Source organism: Gossypium raimondii, chromosome 9 (assembly GCF_025698545.1).
Source record: "Gossypium raimondii isolate GPD5lz chromosome 9, ASM2569854v1, whole genome shotgun sequence".
In the NCBI taxonomy this organism is placed as follows: Eukaryota; Viridiplantae; Streptophyta; class Magnoliopsida; order Malvales; family Malvaceae; genus Gossypium; species Gossypium raimondii.
In genome coordinates this window covers 4,210,128-4,225,834 of record NC_068573.1, presented here as the reverse complement: position 1 = coordinate 4,225,834, position 15,707 = coordinate 4,210,128, and the positions used below count along the sequence as shown (strand labels likewise).

Below are 15,707 nucleotides of genomic sequence, written 5' to 3'. Positions count from 1 at the left end.
CATATAAAGTGATTAACGAGTTGGTGTCACAAGTAAACTCAACACCAACTTAATTGTGAAATTATTAAAATTCTCTTATTTTAAAGAATAATTAATATTGTTGTAAGGTTATTTTCATATAATATTCAAATAAAATAAGTTAAAATTATTATTTGGGATCCAAAACAAGACCACCAAATTCATATAAAAAACCCTTGCTACTTCACTAATAATCATTTATTAATATATATTTACAAATATATTGTTTTAATATAAAATATTTTGTACACTCACATTGTGGATGTGATAAAATCTAATATTAATAATGTATTTGATTGAATTGGTGGCAACATCGTGAATTAGTTTTAAACCATACGTTTCATTATTTATTGTATGTTATTTTCAGAGACACATTTGTGTTTTAAATTTGTGGTTTCTACATGCATACACGTGTGATAGGATTTCTAGTATAAATTAAAAAAGTTTCAAATATCCCATTTTATTAAAAAATTTATCCATAATCTAGATATTTTATTAAAATTAAACTATGTCATATTTATGGTGTGGGTGAAAAATTATATAATAAATGTGTTATTAAAATTTCATATTAAATGCAAATGAGAGTTTGGTTGAATTAATTTATAATCTATAACACGTATATATGAGTTTAGAGGAATTTTTGAACCGACGAGAATACTATTTATTTTCCATAATATTATTAAATTAATATTTAAAAATAATTAGTTTAAAAATTGGCTTAAAAATATGATAATTATACATTTAAAAATAATTATAATTTAGTAAAATTACAATAATTACTTGAGAGAACTCTAGCATAAAATATAAGAAAAATTATGATAATTGTAACTATAATTTAATTTACAGTTATTAATTAAAAATAATTATAATTTGAATTTAAATTTAGATTGGTCATGATGTTGTTAATAGAATAAATATAGTGTTAATTGTGCATTTAAATTGTCAAATACAATCGGATGAATGTGATTTAATTTGAGATTCGGTTGATTTGATGAAAGTTAATTGTTAATATTATTATTTAATTATGAATTTTCATATGAAATCAACTCTGAAACCCGAATTAAACACTAACAAAATTGACATTGTTACATTTAGGTACCAAAATGTATAACTTTTGCCAAATACATATACCATGTTTGACAAATAACACCAGAAAATATGGTCAAACTTAGGTCCCAAATTATATATTAAGCATATTTTAAGTTTTACCATCATAAATAATTTACGTTGGGTGGGAGTATTATTTTTCCACATGTTTAAATCATGGATTTACTATAAATTAATCACAATTGATAATTTTTAGCCATTCACGTTTATGGAAAAAGAATGAAAACTTCTTAATTTGAAGAGGTCTTTCTTCCTTTTTTTTTACCGAGTTTTACTCATTCTTTTAATTTCAAGTTTAAAGTTATATTAATCTTCTCATATCATGTTCATATAATTATCTTTATACTCATAATTATATATTTTAATACAATACCATTTCTATACTAAGTAGCATGGGGAATCAACATACAAGGAAATATAGACTATATTTTTTCATGAATATTAACATGGGAAAAGCAAAAAAGATGGTTCTACATTAATCTTCCTATGAACAAAATTAATCTTACTCAATTTGTTGTGGCACCAAAAAAGTTGGTCTTTTGTCACTTTTGACATGTTCATAACTCTTGCCACTAATTTTAAATCCACTTGGGAGAAGAAATAAAGAACTTGATTTGAATTTTCCTCTTCATTCTTCTTCAATTTTCTCAATATGCAGTTTCCACTTCTTAGAATGTCTTTAAGCTTCTTATCCTTCTGCATTTCCAACACAATACATGTCAAAAGGAAATAATAATAATAATAATAATAATAATAATAATAATAATAATAATAATAATAATAAGCTACACCCATGGTCACTTTTGTTTAACTTAGGTTACGTTTTAGTCACTTATGTTTGAAATGTTACGTTTTAGTCATTTACGTTATCATGTTGTAACATTTTAGTCATTGAGCCGTTAATCGTCGTTAATGGTGTAACAGTAAGCTGATGTGGCACGTTAAATCATCATTTCAAACAAAATTTTAGGTTAAATTATAAAATTGATCCCCATATTTTTTTGTTTTAAGTAATTTAATTTTTTTTCTTTTATGTTCTTTAAACTTTCTTCTTTTTTTCCATTCTCTTTTGTTTCTCCCTCTGTTTTCATATCTTTCTCATTTCTTTTAACTTATTAGGAAGTCGAATTGGCAGTGAAAAAAGAAGTAGGAAGTCGATTATCATCATTTGCCTATAACCAAAACCCATAAACCCATACCATGCTTCTTTCTTCACTACCAATTCGACTTCCTGGTATGTTAAAAGAAATAAAGAAGGTAGGAAAATAGAGCGAGAAGCAGAAGAGAATGGAAAATAAAGAAAATAAAGAAAGAAAATTAAAAGAACATAAAAGAATTAAATTGCTCAAAACAAAAAATTTTGGGGACCAATTGTATAATTTAACATAAAGTTTTTGTTTGAAATGATAATTTAACGTGCCACGTCAGCTTACCATGACACCATTAACAACAATTAACGGCTCAGTGACTAAAATGTTACAACACAATAACGTAAGTGACTAAAACGTAACATTTCAAACATAAGTGACTGAAATGTAACCTAAAGTAAACAAAAGTGACCATGGGTGTAGTTTACCCTAATAATAATAATAATAATAATAATAATAATAATAATAATCCCACTATCTTTTATTTATATAAAAAGAAGCGGTGATTAGAAGAGTTGCATGTGGTGAAATTCGAATCCTAAATTTATTGGATGTTATTTTTTAAAGGTATTCATATGAATCAATTTAAAGAGTTTACAACCATGGGTAAAGGGTGATTTGAGGGACACGTAGGGCCTTAGTCTCCATTCAGATAGAAAAATTGCTATTAAATTTCTTATAAAATTATTAAATTAAAAATTAAATTATGATAAAATTATGTTTTGATCTCTCAAGTTTTTATTATTCAGTTTCGACTTTCTTAAAAACCGGAATAAGCTTGAAATTCTGATTTTTATGTGCTTGGATTAAAGCAATTGAAAGACATAATTACCTTTTGTAGACTAGTTTGAACCTTTGTTAAAAGTTCAAGATCAGCTGGTTCTAGAGGTTCTATTTGAGTTCCTTTCCTGGAATTCTTGATGACAACATTTGCGTCTTTATCAGCTCGAATGAATCGCCAAAATATTCTTATGGATTCTTCCATGATCTCAACTAGCATGTCACTTGTAATGCCATCATCATCATCATCATTATCATCATCACCTATTCTTTTTCTTCTACCTTTCCTTTTGTCCTTCACGCTATCCTCTACAACAGCAAATCAAAGCTTGTATTAGCTAAAATATTTCCTCAAACATTTGCTTCTTAATCAAGAAAATAAATACTCGTTGAGTTTATGGTAGCCAATGGCCCTACTCACCTCAAAGGGGTCTAAACTAGGTATATTGTCACCATCTCAAGGTATATACAATGCTTAATATATCATTTTCTGGGAATAAAAAGACCTCTTTAGTCCCTTTCAATTTTGAAATTGAGTAAACTAGTCCCTCTAAAAAAATTGGAGCAATTTAACCCCTGTCAATCTTGAAAGTGAACAATAAATCACAACGTTAAAGTCTTTTGTCAATTATGCATAATTTTGATTGTTATAATAATAATTTTGGCCCTCGATGTTTACATATCTTGTTAATTTGGTCTTGATTCTTGAAAATTCAACAAATTTAGCCTCAACATTTACAAAAAATATTGCAAGTTAAATTTGTTAAATCATGACCAAATTGATAGAATATATAAATTATGAGAGCTAAATTTATTATTATACCAGTTAAATTCATGTAAAATTGATTTAAACATATTAATGCTCCCATTATATTGTCCTTATTTTCTATTTTCGAAATTATAAGATTAAATTGTTCTGATTTTTGTGGGAGTAACTAATTTGCTCAATATCAAAATTAAAAGAGACCGGGAAATCTTTTTACCTTTTCCAGGTAGGGATTTAAATTAGGGGTGTGGATGGTAATGAATATGGATAATGGAGAGAGTTCATACCTCGAATAACTGGAACTTGAAGGAGATTACGTAAAACGCATCGGTTCTTTACGTAGTTTTGCACCCTTGGACCTTCAAACAGTTCGTTTTCGATGAATCTTTGAATCAGAACTTGAAACTGTTGAAATTCACAAGCAACTTCATTGAATCTACGTAAACTATAAGGATCAGTTTCCCATATTTCCATGGCTTTCTCATATTGCCAATGAAGAATTTCCCAAGAAAGGCAAAGTTGGCCTACGTAGACCATTTCTAAATCACTGTGGAGCTCCTTGATGAACTTGGTGGTGGGGTCGAAATTGGACTTTTTTCGGCGTCGGAGCCTCAGGTTTTGGTGAAGAAGAGATGTAATTGCTGGAGACGATGATTTGTGGGATGAAATTGATTGAAGTGGATCTTTTGACTGAAGAAAGCCTATGAATTGCCAAAGAAAACACCCATGGATGCCTTACTTTACATGAAACTTAAAATACAATTTAATGAAAAAAAATTTGAAAGCCTATACAAAATCATAACCTAATTTATTTAATATAATCTCTTCGTCTGTCTATTTTACGGTTTAAGACTAATTTTAAACAGATACTATATATATATATATATATATTTTTTTTTTCTTTATGCAACATTTCCAAGTTGTCTTCTTTCTGCCATTTACATTTTAATTATTGTGAAATTAGTCGTAATCGGAAAAGTTAGGTAAAGCATTCCCATACTAAGTCGGTTCTTAAATGGAAGCTACCCTCAATTCTAAAAGGTTTGGTTCCATAGCACCCAAGACAGATAGCACCTTCAATGGACTAAAATTACTATCTAAAAGCGCTCCTTTAGGGAAAAAAAAAGTAGAAATAATAATTTACTATTTAGTCCTTCAAATATATAAAATAAAAAATTCAATATGCATATCAACATGTTCATGTTATTTAAATAATTTAAATCCAAAAAAAAGATAGCAATAGAATAGGACGAGTAATTGTCTAGTTATTTAATTGACTATACTTATTTTTAACAGTAAAAATGAATAAATTTTTTAATAAAAAAGATCAGTTTATATTTTCATCTAATGTATAAAAATTTATTTACTTATTTTTTAATAAAAGAGATAAAATGCAATACCAGGAATCCCTCAAGTAATGAAATTTGGGGAAGGAAAAAGAAGCTGACCTATTGCATACATCTTCTGGTAATTCAAGATGTCAAATTTCCTCATCCTTTCTCTGTAACTTTTATACAACTTGTGAAGATCACTCATTCTGTCAACATGTTGAAACTTCTCATCAATCTTCCATGGCTTCAAATCTTCCATTACTTTTGGAGACTCTGATTCTTCCAATATTGTTGGCAACCCTGTTGCTCTTACCTTTTTCAACTCCATTTTTAGCTGTTCTATCAAGTGTTGATGTTCCCACAATGTTTCCAATTCATTTGAATCTGAACTATGATCCAAGGCATTTGCACATTCTTTGCCATTAACAGCTTCCCTGGATTCCTCCTCCATTATACCACCATCTTCCTTTGTTACTTCTTCAATGATAACAGCTTCTTCATCCTTGATGTTTTCTTCCAAGAAATCTCGTTTTGGAAACAACTCATTGTTGGAATCAGTATATAATTCCTTGACACAAAAGCTTACATCATTTGGATTCTCCATTGCAAATTCGAAATCATTCCTTGAATTGAACTCATACTTGTTTGTGCTAGTTGAAGGATCAGTTTCCATGCCAATATCTCTAAACTTCTTGCTGAATTCTTCAAAAGTTTGAGTTTGAAACTGAAACTTGAAAACCAACTTTGGTGATTCAATCTCTTCAAATACTTCACTTTCTTCATCCTCCAATTCAATAGCATCAAGCATAGCTTCCTCTGGTTTAAGCTTACATATTGGAGTCCTGAAAGCATAAAAAAAAATACATTATAAAAACATAAATTTCATTGTTTAAAACACAAAGTGAGGTCAAAATTGGTTTCAGTACCTGGAGAAAACTTTGCTGAAGAAATCAAAAAGAGAGAAGAACAGAGCAGAGAAGGAGACCAACAAAAACCCACCAAAAGTGAACATTTTTTGAAAGAGAAATACATTAAAAGAATCCATATTCATCATATCAAAATGGGTATTCATCAATAACTTGTTTAAGGGACCCATTAATATAAACTTCTTCAAGTTGAAGCAAAAAAAACAGAGTCCATAGGAACTCTGATTTAAACTATGAATTTTTTTTTATTCAAAGTAGACTTTTCACCTAAAAAAAAGGAAACCCAAACCCCAAAAACATGATGGAATTCAAGATTTTGAATGAGAATTAGGATCAAACGAAGTTGAAATCTAACCTAATTAAGTGAGATTTAATGTGATGAAAATCAAGAAAAGAACGTGTGAACCACTAAGGAGCTGTTCTTAGTTGGAGCTAATTTTTGGTTGCTTAAAACCATGGGACTCAGAGGACCGTTATGTATGAGAGATTTCAAGAGAAAGAAGAAGAAGATAATGATTTAGTTGAAAGGTCGGTTTTTGGCTTTGTGTTAGTGTGCAAAGTTTGTGAGTAAGAAAGAGAAGAACAAAGGAAGGAAAATTGGGTTAAATTGAATGTTTACGCCTTTTAATTAAGTTTTTATTAATTTAACTTTTTAGGGCTCAATTTGGAAGTTCAGGTTAGGGGGATAATAATTAGTTGCAAGAAAATTTGACCAAGTAATAGGGAAATTAAGGCTAGAATTGGGTGTTAGGCTTTGTGATTTAAGTTTCCTAAATAATTTTCTTTAAAAAGAAGAAAAATAGGAAATAACAATGTAGAAAGAAACTTGCTAGTTATGGTAGAAATTGATATACCCTTCTAATGAAAAGGGTAAGGGCACCTAGGTTGACATTGTTGCCACTTTTAGATGGAAATTACTTTCCTAGAATTTCTTTGACCCTTCCTTTGGTTTTTTCAATACTCTTTGTAATTAAGGGTTAAGAGGGAGGGTTTCAAGTAATTAAGTAACTACAAAATCAGTTAAAAACACTATTAAATTGCCTATAGGGCTGTAATTCAATTCGCAAAGACAAGACTTTGGGTCTTAAGTAACCAAGTTTGAAATTTACTTTATGTAATTATAGGTGCGTATCAGTTCTTAGTTCGTTTGTATTATAATGGTTTAGTTCTACTTGATAATTATTTAAATAGTCCATTTATAATAATTTAATACTTGTAATTACTCGAACTTTGAAATATTTTATAAAAATGCAAGTTTGAAGTGTTTATCTCCATATATATATCATCTAAACTAAAACTACTTCATATTTTGTATTGTAAGGCATGGGAAAGACATGAGAAATAAGTAGGGAACTTTTAGAAAAAGCATAAAGTTTCTGCTTTCTTTTCATTTTGCCACACAAAAACACATATCATGCATGATCAACAAATAGGCATAAAACTTTAGGATGGGATCAATATTTGCCTTCAAAACCTACCCCTATCAGTAAAATTATATCACTAATTTCAATCCCCAAACTAGTATCTTACAAAAAAAAATATTAATCTTACTAATATTTATCCGAATATGCGTACACAAACATACACGTATATTTAACAAAAAGGGAATAGGAACGAAGCCTTAGTAAAGTTAGCAAAGACAGAAGCTTTGGGTCTTGAGCATCTAAGTTTGAAATTCATCATGCACAATATACAAAGGTCTTTAAGTCCCATTATGTGTAGTTACTAAATAGACAAGTTTTGGAAACTACTTTTAAGTATAAAAGTACTTTTGAAGCCATAAGCAATGCTAAGCAATATATTAACAAATGAATTATAATAAATTATTTTTTATATTCTTATTGAAATATCATAATATTAACGATTTCAAACATTATTTAAATACATATTTTTTACTTTACAACCTCATATTTAAAATAAATACTTTATTTCTCAAAAAAAATTAACAGCAATATTAAACACTTAAATATTAAATTAAAATTTTTAAAAACAAGTTATATGCATATTATTATTTCATTATAAATTGATAATTGAGAAAAGCACAAATATTGCACCTGTAAAGTAGGTTTTAGTACAAAAATACAAGAAATGCATGAATGTAGATGAAACATTGATAAAGTTAGATAAAACACATCCATTCTCTCAACATTTGAAATTTTACATAAATAGAGACATCTAGTGAAAATGTTGTTTGGTTCTAAATTTTTTGAAATAATCAAAATTTTACTATTAATATTATGTAAACTTCAAGGATTTGAGTCGAAAATTTTTGGGGTTGAAATTAAATTATATATTTTTACGATAGTAAAAATACAATTTCATCATTTTAATAATCTATATCTTTATAATTTTTAAAAGGTTAAATCAATTTTTATCATTTCGAAGAGTCAAAATATAATTTTACTATTACTAATTTAAAATTTTATAAATTATAAAATATCTAAATTGAAAATCGACTATTTTAGGGACCATGACCCTGGGTCTCTTAGTGGCCCCTCCACTAGTAAACCTAATTAGGTTATTTTATAATTTAGCTTTCTTTTGGTTAAATTTGGACTATTTTACAAATAAGAAATTATTAGCACTTTCATGCAGATTGACTTGAAAATTGCCGCCAAAACTTTAAAATATTAAATATATATAAATAAAGAACAAAGGAAAAAAATAATTTTTAATTTATAAAGCTTGAATCAAAAGAATGTTAATTAATCTATTACGGTTAAAATATGCCACAAGTCTTTATATTTTCTATAAACTTGAGTTTAGTCCTTCTACTTTTATTTCTTGGATTTAGTCTATTTATTTTAAAAATTTAAAATTCAGGTTCATTATAACATCAATTTTTTTAAGTTACATTCTAGAGTTTTTTTTTTTCATTTTAAAATGTCATATCAATAAATTTAACAAAAAAAGAAGAAGAAAGAAGTTAAAAATTAGACTTGAATTTTGAAATCTAGAAAGTAAATAGATTAAGGGTGAGTTTGGATGGGCGGTGCGTTTACTTGCAGTTAGTGTAAAAACAGCGGTGGCGGTGAGATTAGATACTGTAGCGATACTGTAGCGTGAGACAAAAAGTAAGCTAAACGCACCGCACCGTATCCAATCGCCCATCCAAACCCACCCTAAATTCTTGGAAACAAAAGCATAGGGATTAAATTTTAAATTTGTTAAGAATATTAGGATGTGTGACATATTTTAACCATCTATTATATATTTAAAAATTGAGGTTATTTTCAAATGTGAATTGCGACAAAATGTGGGTTTCAGAAGTATAAATTGAACCACAAATATCATATTCTTGCAATATTAAATAGTAGATTTGGTTTTGCAAGAAAATATGATTGCATGTTTACGTGTGAGATTTGAGGTTTCATTTTCCTTAGTTTATTTGAATTAAATGTTAAAAGTCTACTAATTTTATATGAAACAATCAATTCATTGCAAGTAATATGATCAATAAGATGTTTAATTTTACACACGCTAATAGTTAAGAGGATTTATTTTAAAAAATTTGTAGATCACAATTGGTAGAATAGTGTATCATATTAATCTAATAAAAATAATTTATATTTGATGCATTGGTAGTGTATAGTTTATACTTTATAAAAAATCAGATGGTGATAGATCATTTAAAATGAAGTTAAAGAAGATATAGTTTTAAAAAATCCTGATGACGTGTGATCATTTGAATTATCGACATTGCATAGAATTATACACCATTAGAGCATTAAATATTAACCCAATCACAAATACATGTGTTTGATGCACTTATATGTATAGTTTCATGTAGTATTAGTGAATTCGATTATGACACATTATTTAAATAAAGTTAAGATGATTTCTTCTTAAAAAATTGGTTGATGTGTCATCATTTGGATCATTGATATTGTATAGAATTATACATTGATCAATGCCTCAAATATTAATCCAATCAAAAGGACGATATTTGATGCATTAACGGGTTATATTTTATACATTGTTAGTGAACAAGACCATGATACATCATATAAGATGAAGTTCAGAGGATTTATGTTTTAAAAATTGGATGACGTGTCACCATCTGGTTCATTGACATTGTGTAGAACCATACATTGTTATTGTAATAAATATTAACCCAATTAAAAGGATTTGTATTTAATGCATTGATAACATATAATTTTATACATTATTAGTGAATCAAATGATGACAAATCATCTAAAATGAAGTTGAGATAATTTATTTATTTTTAAATTAAATGATGTGCCATTCGAATTACTAAGAAAAGCAAACAATTATATGAGAAATTATTTTATGGACATTTCCCACCACATTATCTATGGTTCATTTCCAATTATTTAATGATATTTTAGTAATTTTGTCTCTGTCATTAACACATAATTTTGATAAATTTTTATCATGAACCCCAAATCTCGAATCCTAAACCCTAAACACCAAACCTTAAAACACGACATTAAACCCTAAACTCCAAGCCTCGAACATTAAACCCTGAACCCTGAACCCTAAATCTTGAACATTTAGGGTTCAAGGTTTATGGTTTAGGTTCGAGTTTAGAGTTTGAAGTTCGGGGTTTAAGATTTGAGTTTGGGCCCAATGTTAGGGTTTCAGGTTTGAAGTTTAAGGTTCATGGTTCAAGGTTCTGAATTCGAGGTTTAGGATAAAAATTACTAAATTTATGTGTCAATAACATAAAAAAAAACTAAAATGTCATAAACCAATTAAAAATAATCATAGGTGACGTGATGGGAAAGTCCATAAAATAAAATTTCCAATTACAGATATTTAGTGCATCAAATGTTTATTATTTATTTTTAATTTATTAATTATCTTGAATAACATGTGTTATTTTATAAACTTGTTTGTAAATCTTAAAAGTTTCACTGTCATTGCATGAGATAAATTATATATATATAATAGCTATTTTCATCTTCATCGATTTTTGTGAATTATAAATCAACGATTAGAGAATTAAGTATACAGTAACATTAAAATCTTTCTCATAATTAATATGGCTTTAGAGACGACTCCAACTGTAGTGATGACATTAACAAGTCTTCTAAAGGTTCCATATATTAATTTAAATCAGAACTCGGTTAGAGTTGTATGACTCGAATCTCATCACTTATTAAAGAAATAAAATATATTAGTAAAATAAGAGGACCATATCACACAAGTAGAATCCATATAGAACTGCACTTCTTTTATTTGACATTGATTAATAATGTTTTTTTTAACCTTTAAATAAATGTAATCGAAACCCTTTTTGCATCATTTGTTTTTCAATATTAGTAAATTTCTTTTCCCCTGTCCAGGATTTTTTTCCGAATTTTTTTTACGTAAAATATATGTTTTTTTTACGATTATTTTATTATCATTATTATCTACGTCGATTTTTAAAATCAAAACTTTTAAACTATGATACAATTAAGAACGTTGTTTGTTTAATAGATGAAATGGTTGAGAATTTGAAATTTCAGCATTTAATATATTGAATTAATGAGCGGAAAAACAGTCGTAGAATCTAATCCTTGCGTCTTATAGAAATAAAGAGTAGCCACATCTGTATGTCGGCTAATTGGGAAAAGTTCCACACGCTTTGTTAAAAAGGAAAATTAAAAAAGGTAAGAAATATTACTTGTAGTTGAACAAAAAGTCAATGTGTCGCATGAGCAAGAAAATTTAATTTGGAAGTTTCTTGTTGCTTCTTCCATTTATGTTCAAATTTGAAAGGAGAAAAGAATTCTAAGGATCTTCCATGTCCCACAAATTTTGACCTTTGTTATGGTAGGAAATACATAATACTTGGGGTCAAATCATTAAGAGATAATGAAATTTTTAATTATTATTATTTTTTCAATTTGGTTTACATTTTTTTGGGGTTAAATTTAACTTTTAATCTAAAAGAAAAGTTCAATTTAACCATTAACTTTTCAAAAGAATCAAATTGTTATTTTCAATAGAAATATTGATTAAAACGTTAATTTATTAAACATGATATCTCACATGATAATTCACGTGGACTTACTTTTTCTTTTCTGAATTTTTATAATTTTTAATTATTTTTCGGTGACATATAAGATAAATAATGTCATGTTAACATAAAAGATATATGAATGTCACATGGGTTGTCACGCCAATATCGTTACAAAATTAATGTTTTAGTCAACATTTTGTATTAGAAAAAGTGATTTAACTTTTTTAAAAGGTTAATGGTTAAATGTAATTAAAAAAGAATTAGAGTTATATCAAGAAAAATATAAACGTAGAAGACTAAATTCATTATTATATTGATGATTTATTCTATTAGGTTTTAAATCAAAGACATCTTTTCATGTAAAGACTTGTTAAATAAAAAAGTTTTTGTTTTCTTTTGGTATAGTTGGAAAAACCCATTTTCTTAAATAGTTCATTTGATCATTTTCCAAGGCAATATATACTTATTTCAATTAAGCACTAACAAATGCTTTTCTTTATTATTTTATATTTAAATAAAATCTTTGTGTAACAACCCGCTTTCAATGAAATTAGAACAATGGGTTTTGGGACTACAAATTTGAAGTCGAAGAAAATTTATTTCAATATTATTTTATGGTCTAAGTATGATAGGAATACTGTATGAAAATTTAGTTAAGAAATTTTCTTGATTACATGTCTAATGTGATAAAAGGACTAAATTGCATAAAGTGTAAAAGTTGAATTCTAGTACTTAAAGGTATCAAATAGCTATGGAATTTAAAATTGGAGGTCCTTGTATGTCAAATAGACCATTTAGAGGAGTTAGTAGATAAGAATGATTATTCATCATTGGAAATTTAATAAATTAGTAAGGTTAATTTTGGAAAGTTAATAAAATAAAGATGATAAATGAATTAAATAATTTATTTTCATAATCTTTTCATAAAAAACACATGGAAACCCTAGCCATGAAATTTGAGTTCAAGCAAGCTTATTTTGCTTAATTAGGTAAGTATTTTGGTCCCCTTTTTAATAATTTTTATGTTTCGAGATCGTAATAACTTAATCTAGTTATCTCGGGGATTAATTTGTAAAATCGTTAAAGTATTAGAGTTTTTCCGTGGATGAGTATACTTGAATTTTTATGATAGAAAATGAAAGGTTGTTGTTAGATAAACAACTTTTGTAAAGAGAATTTTGATGAAATTATGATTTAGGGACTAAATTGAAAAGATGATAAATTCATGGAAAAATTCTAAATTTTATGAAATTCATGGGATGTTATTGATATATATGAAAATTGGCTAGACTTGAAATAAGGCTTAAATTGTATGAATTTCATTTTTAGGGCCATTTTACAAAAAAAGCCCTTTTTAATTAAAATTTACCGAAATGGGCCACTTTTTTAATTATTTACCGGAATGAGCCATTTTCCGCAAAATTGCTGTCATATAAGCGCGATGTCAGGGTACGTGACAGATCATCGCGTCCACGTCAGCGCGACTTGCTGACGTGGAAGGAAATCGCTCCCTCAAGGACGCGATTTCCTTCCACGCCGCCGCCGACTACCGACGTGGACGCGATGATCTCGTCAGAGCCTGCCGGGACGTGATTTTGACGTTAATTTTACGTTTGGGTTTTCTGGATTTTAGGGTTTAGGGTGCAGGCTTTTTAGGGTTTAGGGGTCCTAGGAAAAATTATTTCGAGTTGACGTTTCTGGTCAAATAGTATAAAATCGCTTCTACCAGGATGCTATCAGAGAAGAAATTGTGAAATCGTGCCCTCGTGGACGCGATTTCGCTACAGTTGGTCATGTAAGTCACATTTTTTTTTGACGTTTTCTGAGCAAATAGTATAAAATCGCTGATACCAGGATGCTATATGAGAAGAAATTGTGAAATCGCGCCCTGGTGGACGCGATTTCGCTACAGTTGGTCATGTAGGAAATAATTATTTTTTGATGTTTCTGAGCAAATAGTGTCAAATCGCGCCCTCGTGGACGCGATTTTGCTATAGTAGCAAGTTTGGGCTGAGGCTATAAATTAGGTAGAAAATGTTCTTAGAATGCATAAGTCATAGCAGAAACATTTTAGAGAGGCTAAGAAAGTTAGAGTTTCAAAATGAGTGAACGCATTAGTGCTGTTATTTACTACGATGGTGAGGTTTGCCACACCGAGAATGGTGTTGTTTTTTTGTCGGAGAATACGGTGCGACTGTCATTTAGCCAAAACATAGATTTGACAGAAATTCGTAAAAGAATTAGGCGTAAAATCTTCGGAACGACGCCAATGAAAGTTCTGTCAATCACGTATCGATTTTGTTCTTCTGTTAAATCCGGTGACATATGACTCGTTCGACATAAAAGGTGCTCGTAGCTTGGAGGCAATGGTGCAGACTCATCTTGCTAGCGAAGCAACTTATATTGAGTTATATGTACAATTTACGTCGCCAACTGATGTATTTCCGTCCAGTGTTCGAGATGTATACACGACCCTTGGCCGACACTCGGTTAGCGGGTTACAAAATACAGAACAGCCCATGTTCGGTAGCGGTGTCGAATACACATCCCCACCAAGACACTTTGTCGGTGGATGGGACATGTACATCGGTGGCTCGACGTTTGACGCTGGAAATACGAGCTGGGGAACTGCATCAAGTTCTAGTGGATGGCAATTTACATTCAATTGGGGACGTTATCAAATGTCCAGAAGAAGGGATGACATACTTCCTATGACATCAACCGGTGAGGGGACGTCGTACGCTGCAGATGATTATGGGTTAGAAGATAAGTCCGATGTGGATCCACCTCGAGAGCCCGGGCCGGATGGTGCAGAGGTAGGATTATTTTCTGAACCAGAGCCTATTCCAACAGAAGGTGAAGATGGTGATAGGAGTTCAGATGATGAAGAAAATCCACGATTCAGAGCATACTCACCTCCAGCTCACATGCATAATGTCGATCTGTCAGCAGATGATGCGTTAGAGTTTCCAGATCTACCACACCGGTTGCGCGATCGTACAAGTTTGGGGGTAGATCTCAGTGAACTTGAAGTTGGTAATCAGTTTACCAATAAGGATAGTTTTATTGGTGCTTTGAAACAGCATAGCATCAAATTAGAAAACATGTACCACATATGGAGACACGTTTTCCCACCGGTCCCAGATAAACGTAAGTGGCCGCCTGTATCTCTTGCTCCTTTTAAGCTGTTACCGGATAGAGAATTGCGTAGCAAGCCGAAGGGTCGACCTTGCTCCACTAGAATACGGAACAATATGGATATCCGAGAAAGAACCAATCAACAGAATTTGTGCGGTTGGTGTAGGAACCCAGGCCATGCAAGTCGATCATGCCCTAATCGCAATAGTTGAATGTAATTTTAGATGCAATTACATTTTATTCAATTACTATTTGATAATTGTATTGATTGTTAGTAAAATTATCAAATTACTACAATTTCGTAAAATGTTAGTACCAATTTCTTAAATGTTAGTACCAGTCAAAACATTTTACGAAATCCAACATAACTTGTAAAACTGTGTAAAATTATTGTGCCCAAAAACTTTTGTTAATGATTAGGGTTTTTAATTAAAATGGGTTAGGGTTAGGGCTTTTAATTAAATTAAATTAGGTTAAAGTTTTTAATAAAATTAAATTAGGGTTAGGGTTTTTAATAAAAT

The 15,707-nt window shown here is 29.4% G+C and overlaps 1 protein-coding gene across 1 annotated transcript; it reads right to left on the bottom strand.

Moving 5' to 3' along the window:
* Positions 1 to 1,531: 1,531 nt before the first annotated feature.
* On the bottom strand, positions 1,532 to 6,647 carry LOC105798192 (uncharacterized). The gene is made up of 5 exons (XM_012628169.2): positions 6,077 to 6,647; positions 5,268 to 5,992; positions 4,107 to 4,520; positions 3,106 to 3,362; positions 1,532 to 1,821 (listed from the first exon to the last, which is right to left on the bottom strand). The coding sequence occupies exons 1-5, from the start codon at positions 6,244 to 6,246 to the stop codon at positions 1,567 to 1,569; spliced, it is 1,821 nt and encodes a 606-aa protein (XP_012483623.1). The 5' UTR covers positions 6,247 to 6,647; the 3' UTR covers positions 1,532 to 1,566.
* Between the last annotated feature and the right edge of the window lie 9,060 nt (positions 6,648 to 15,707).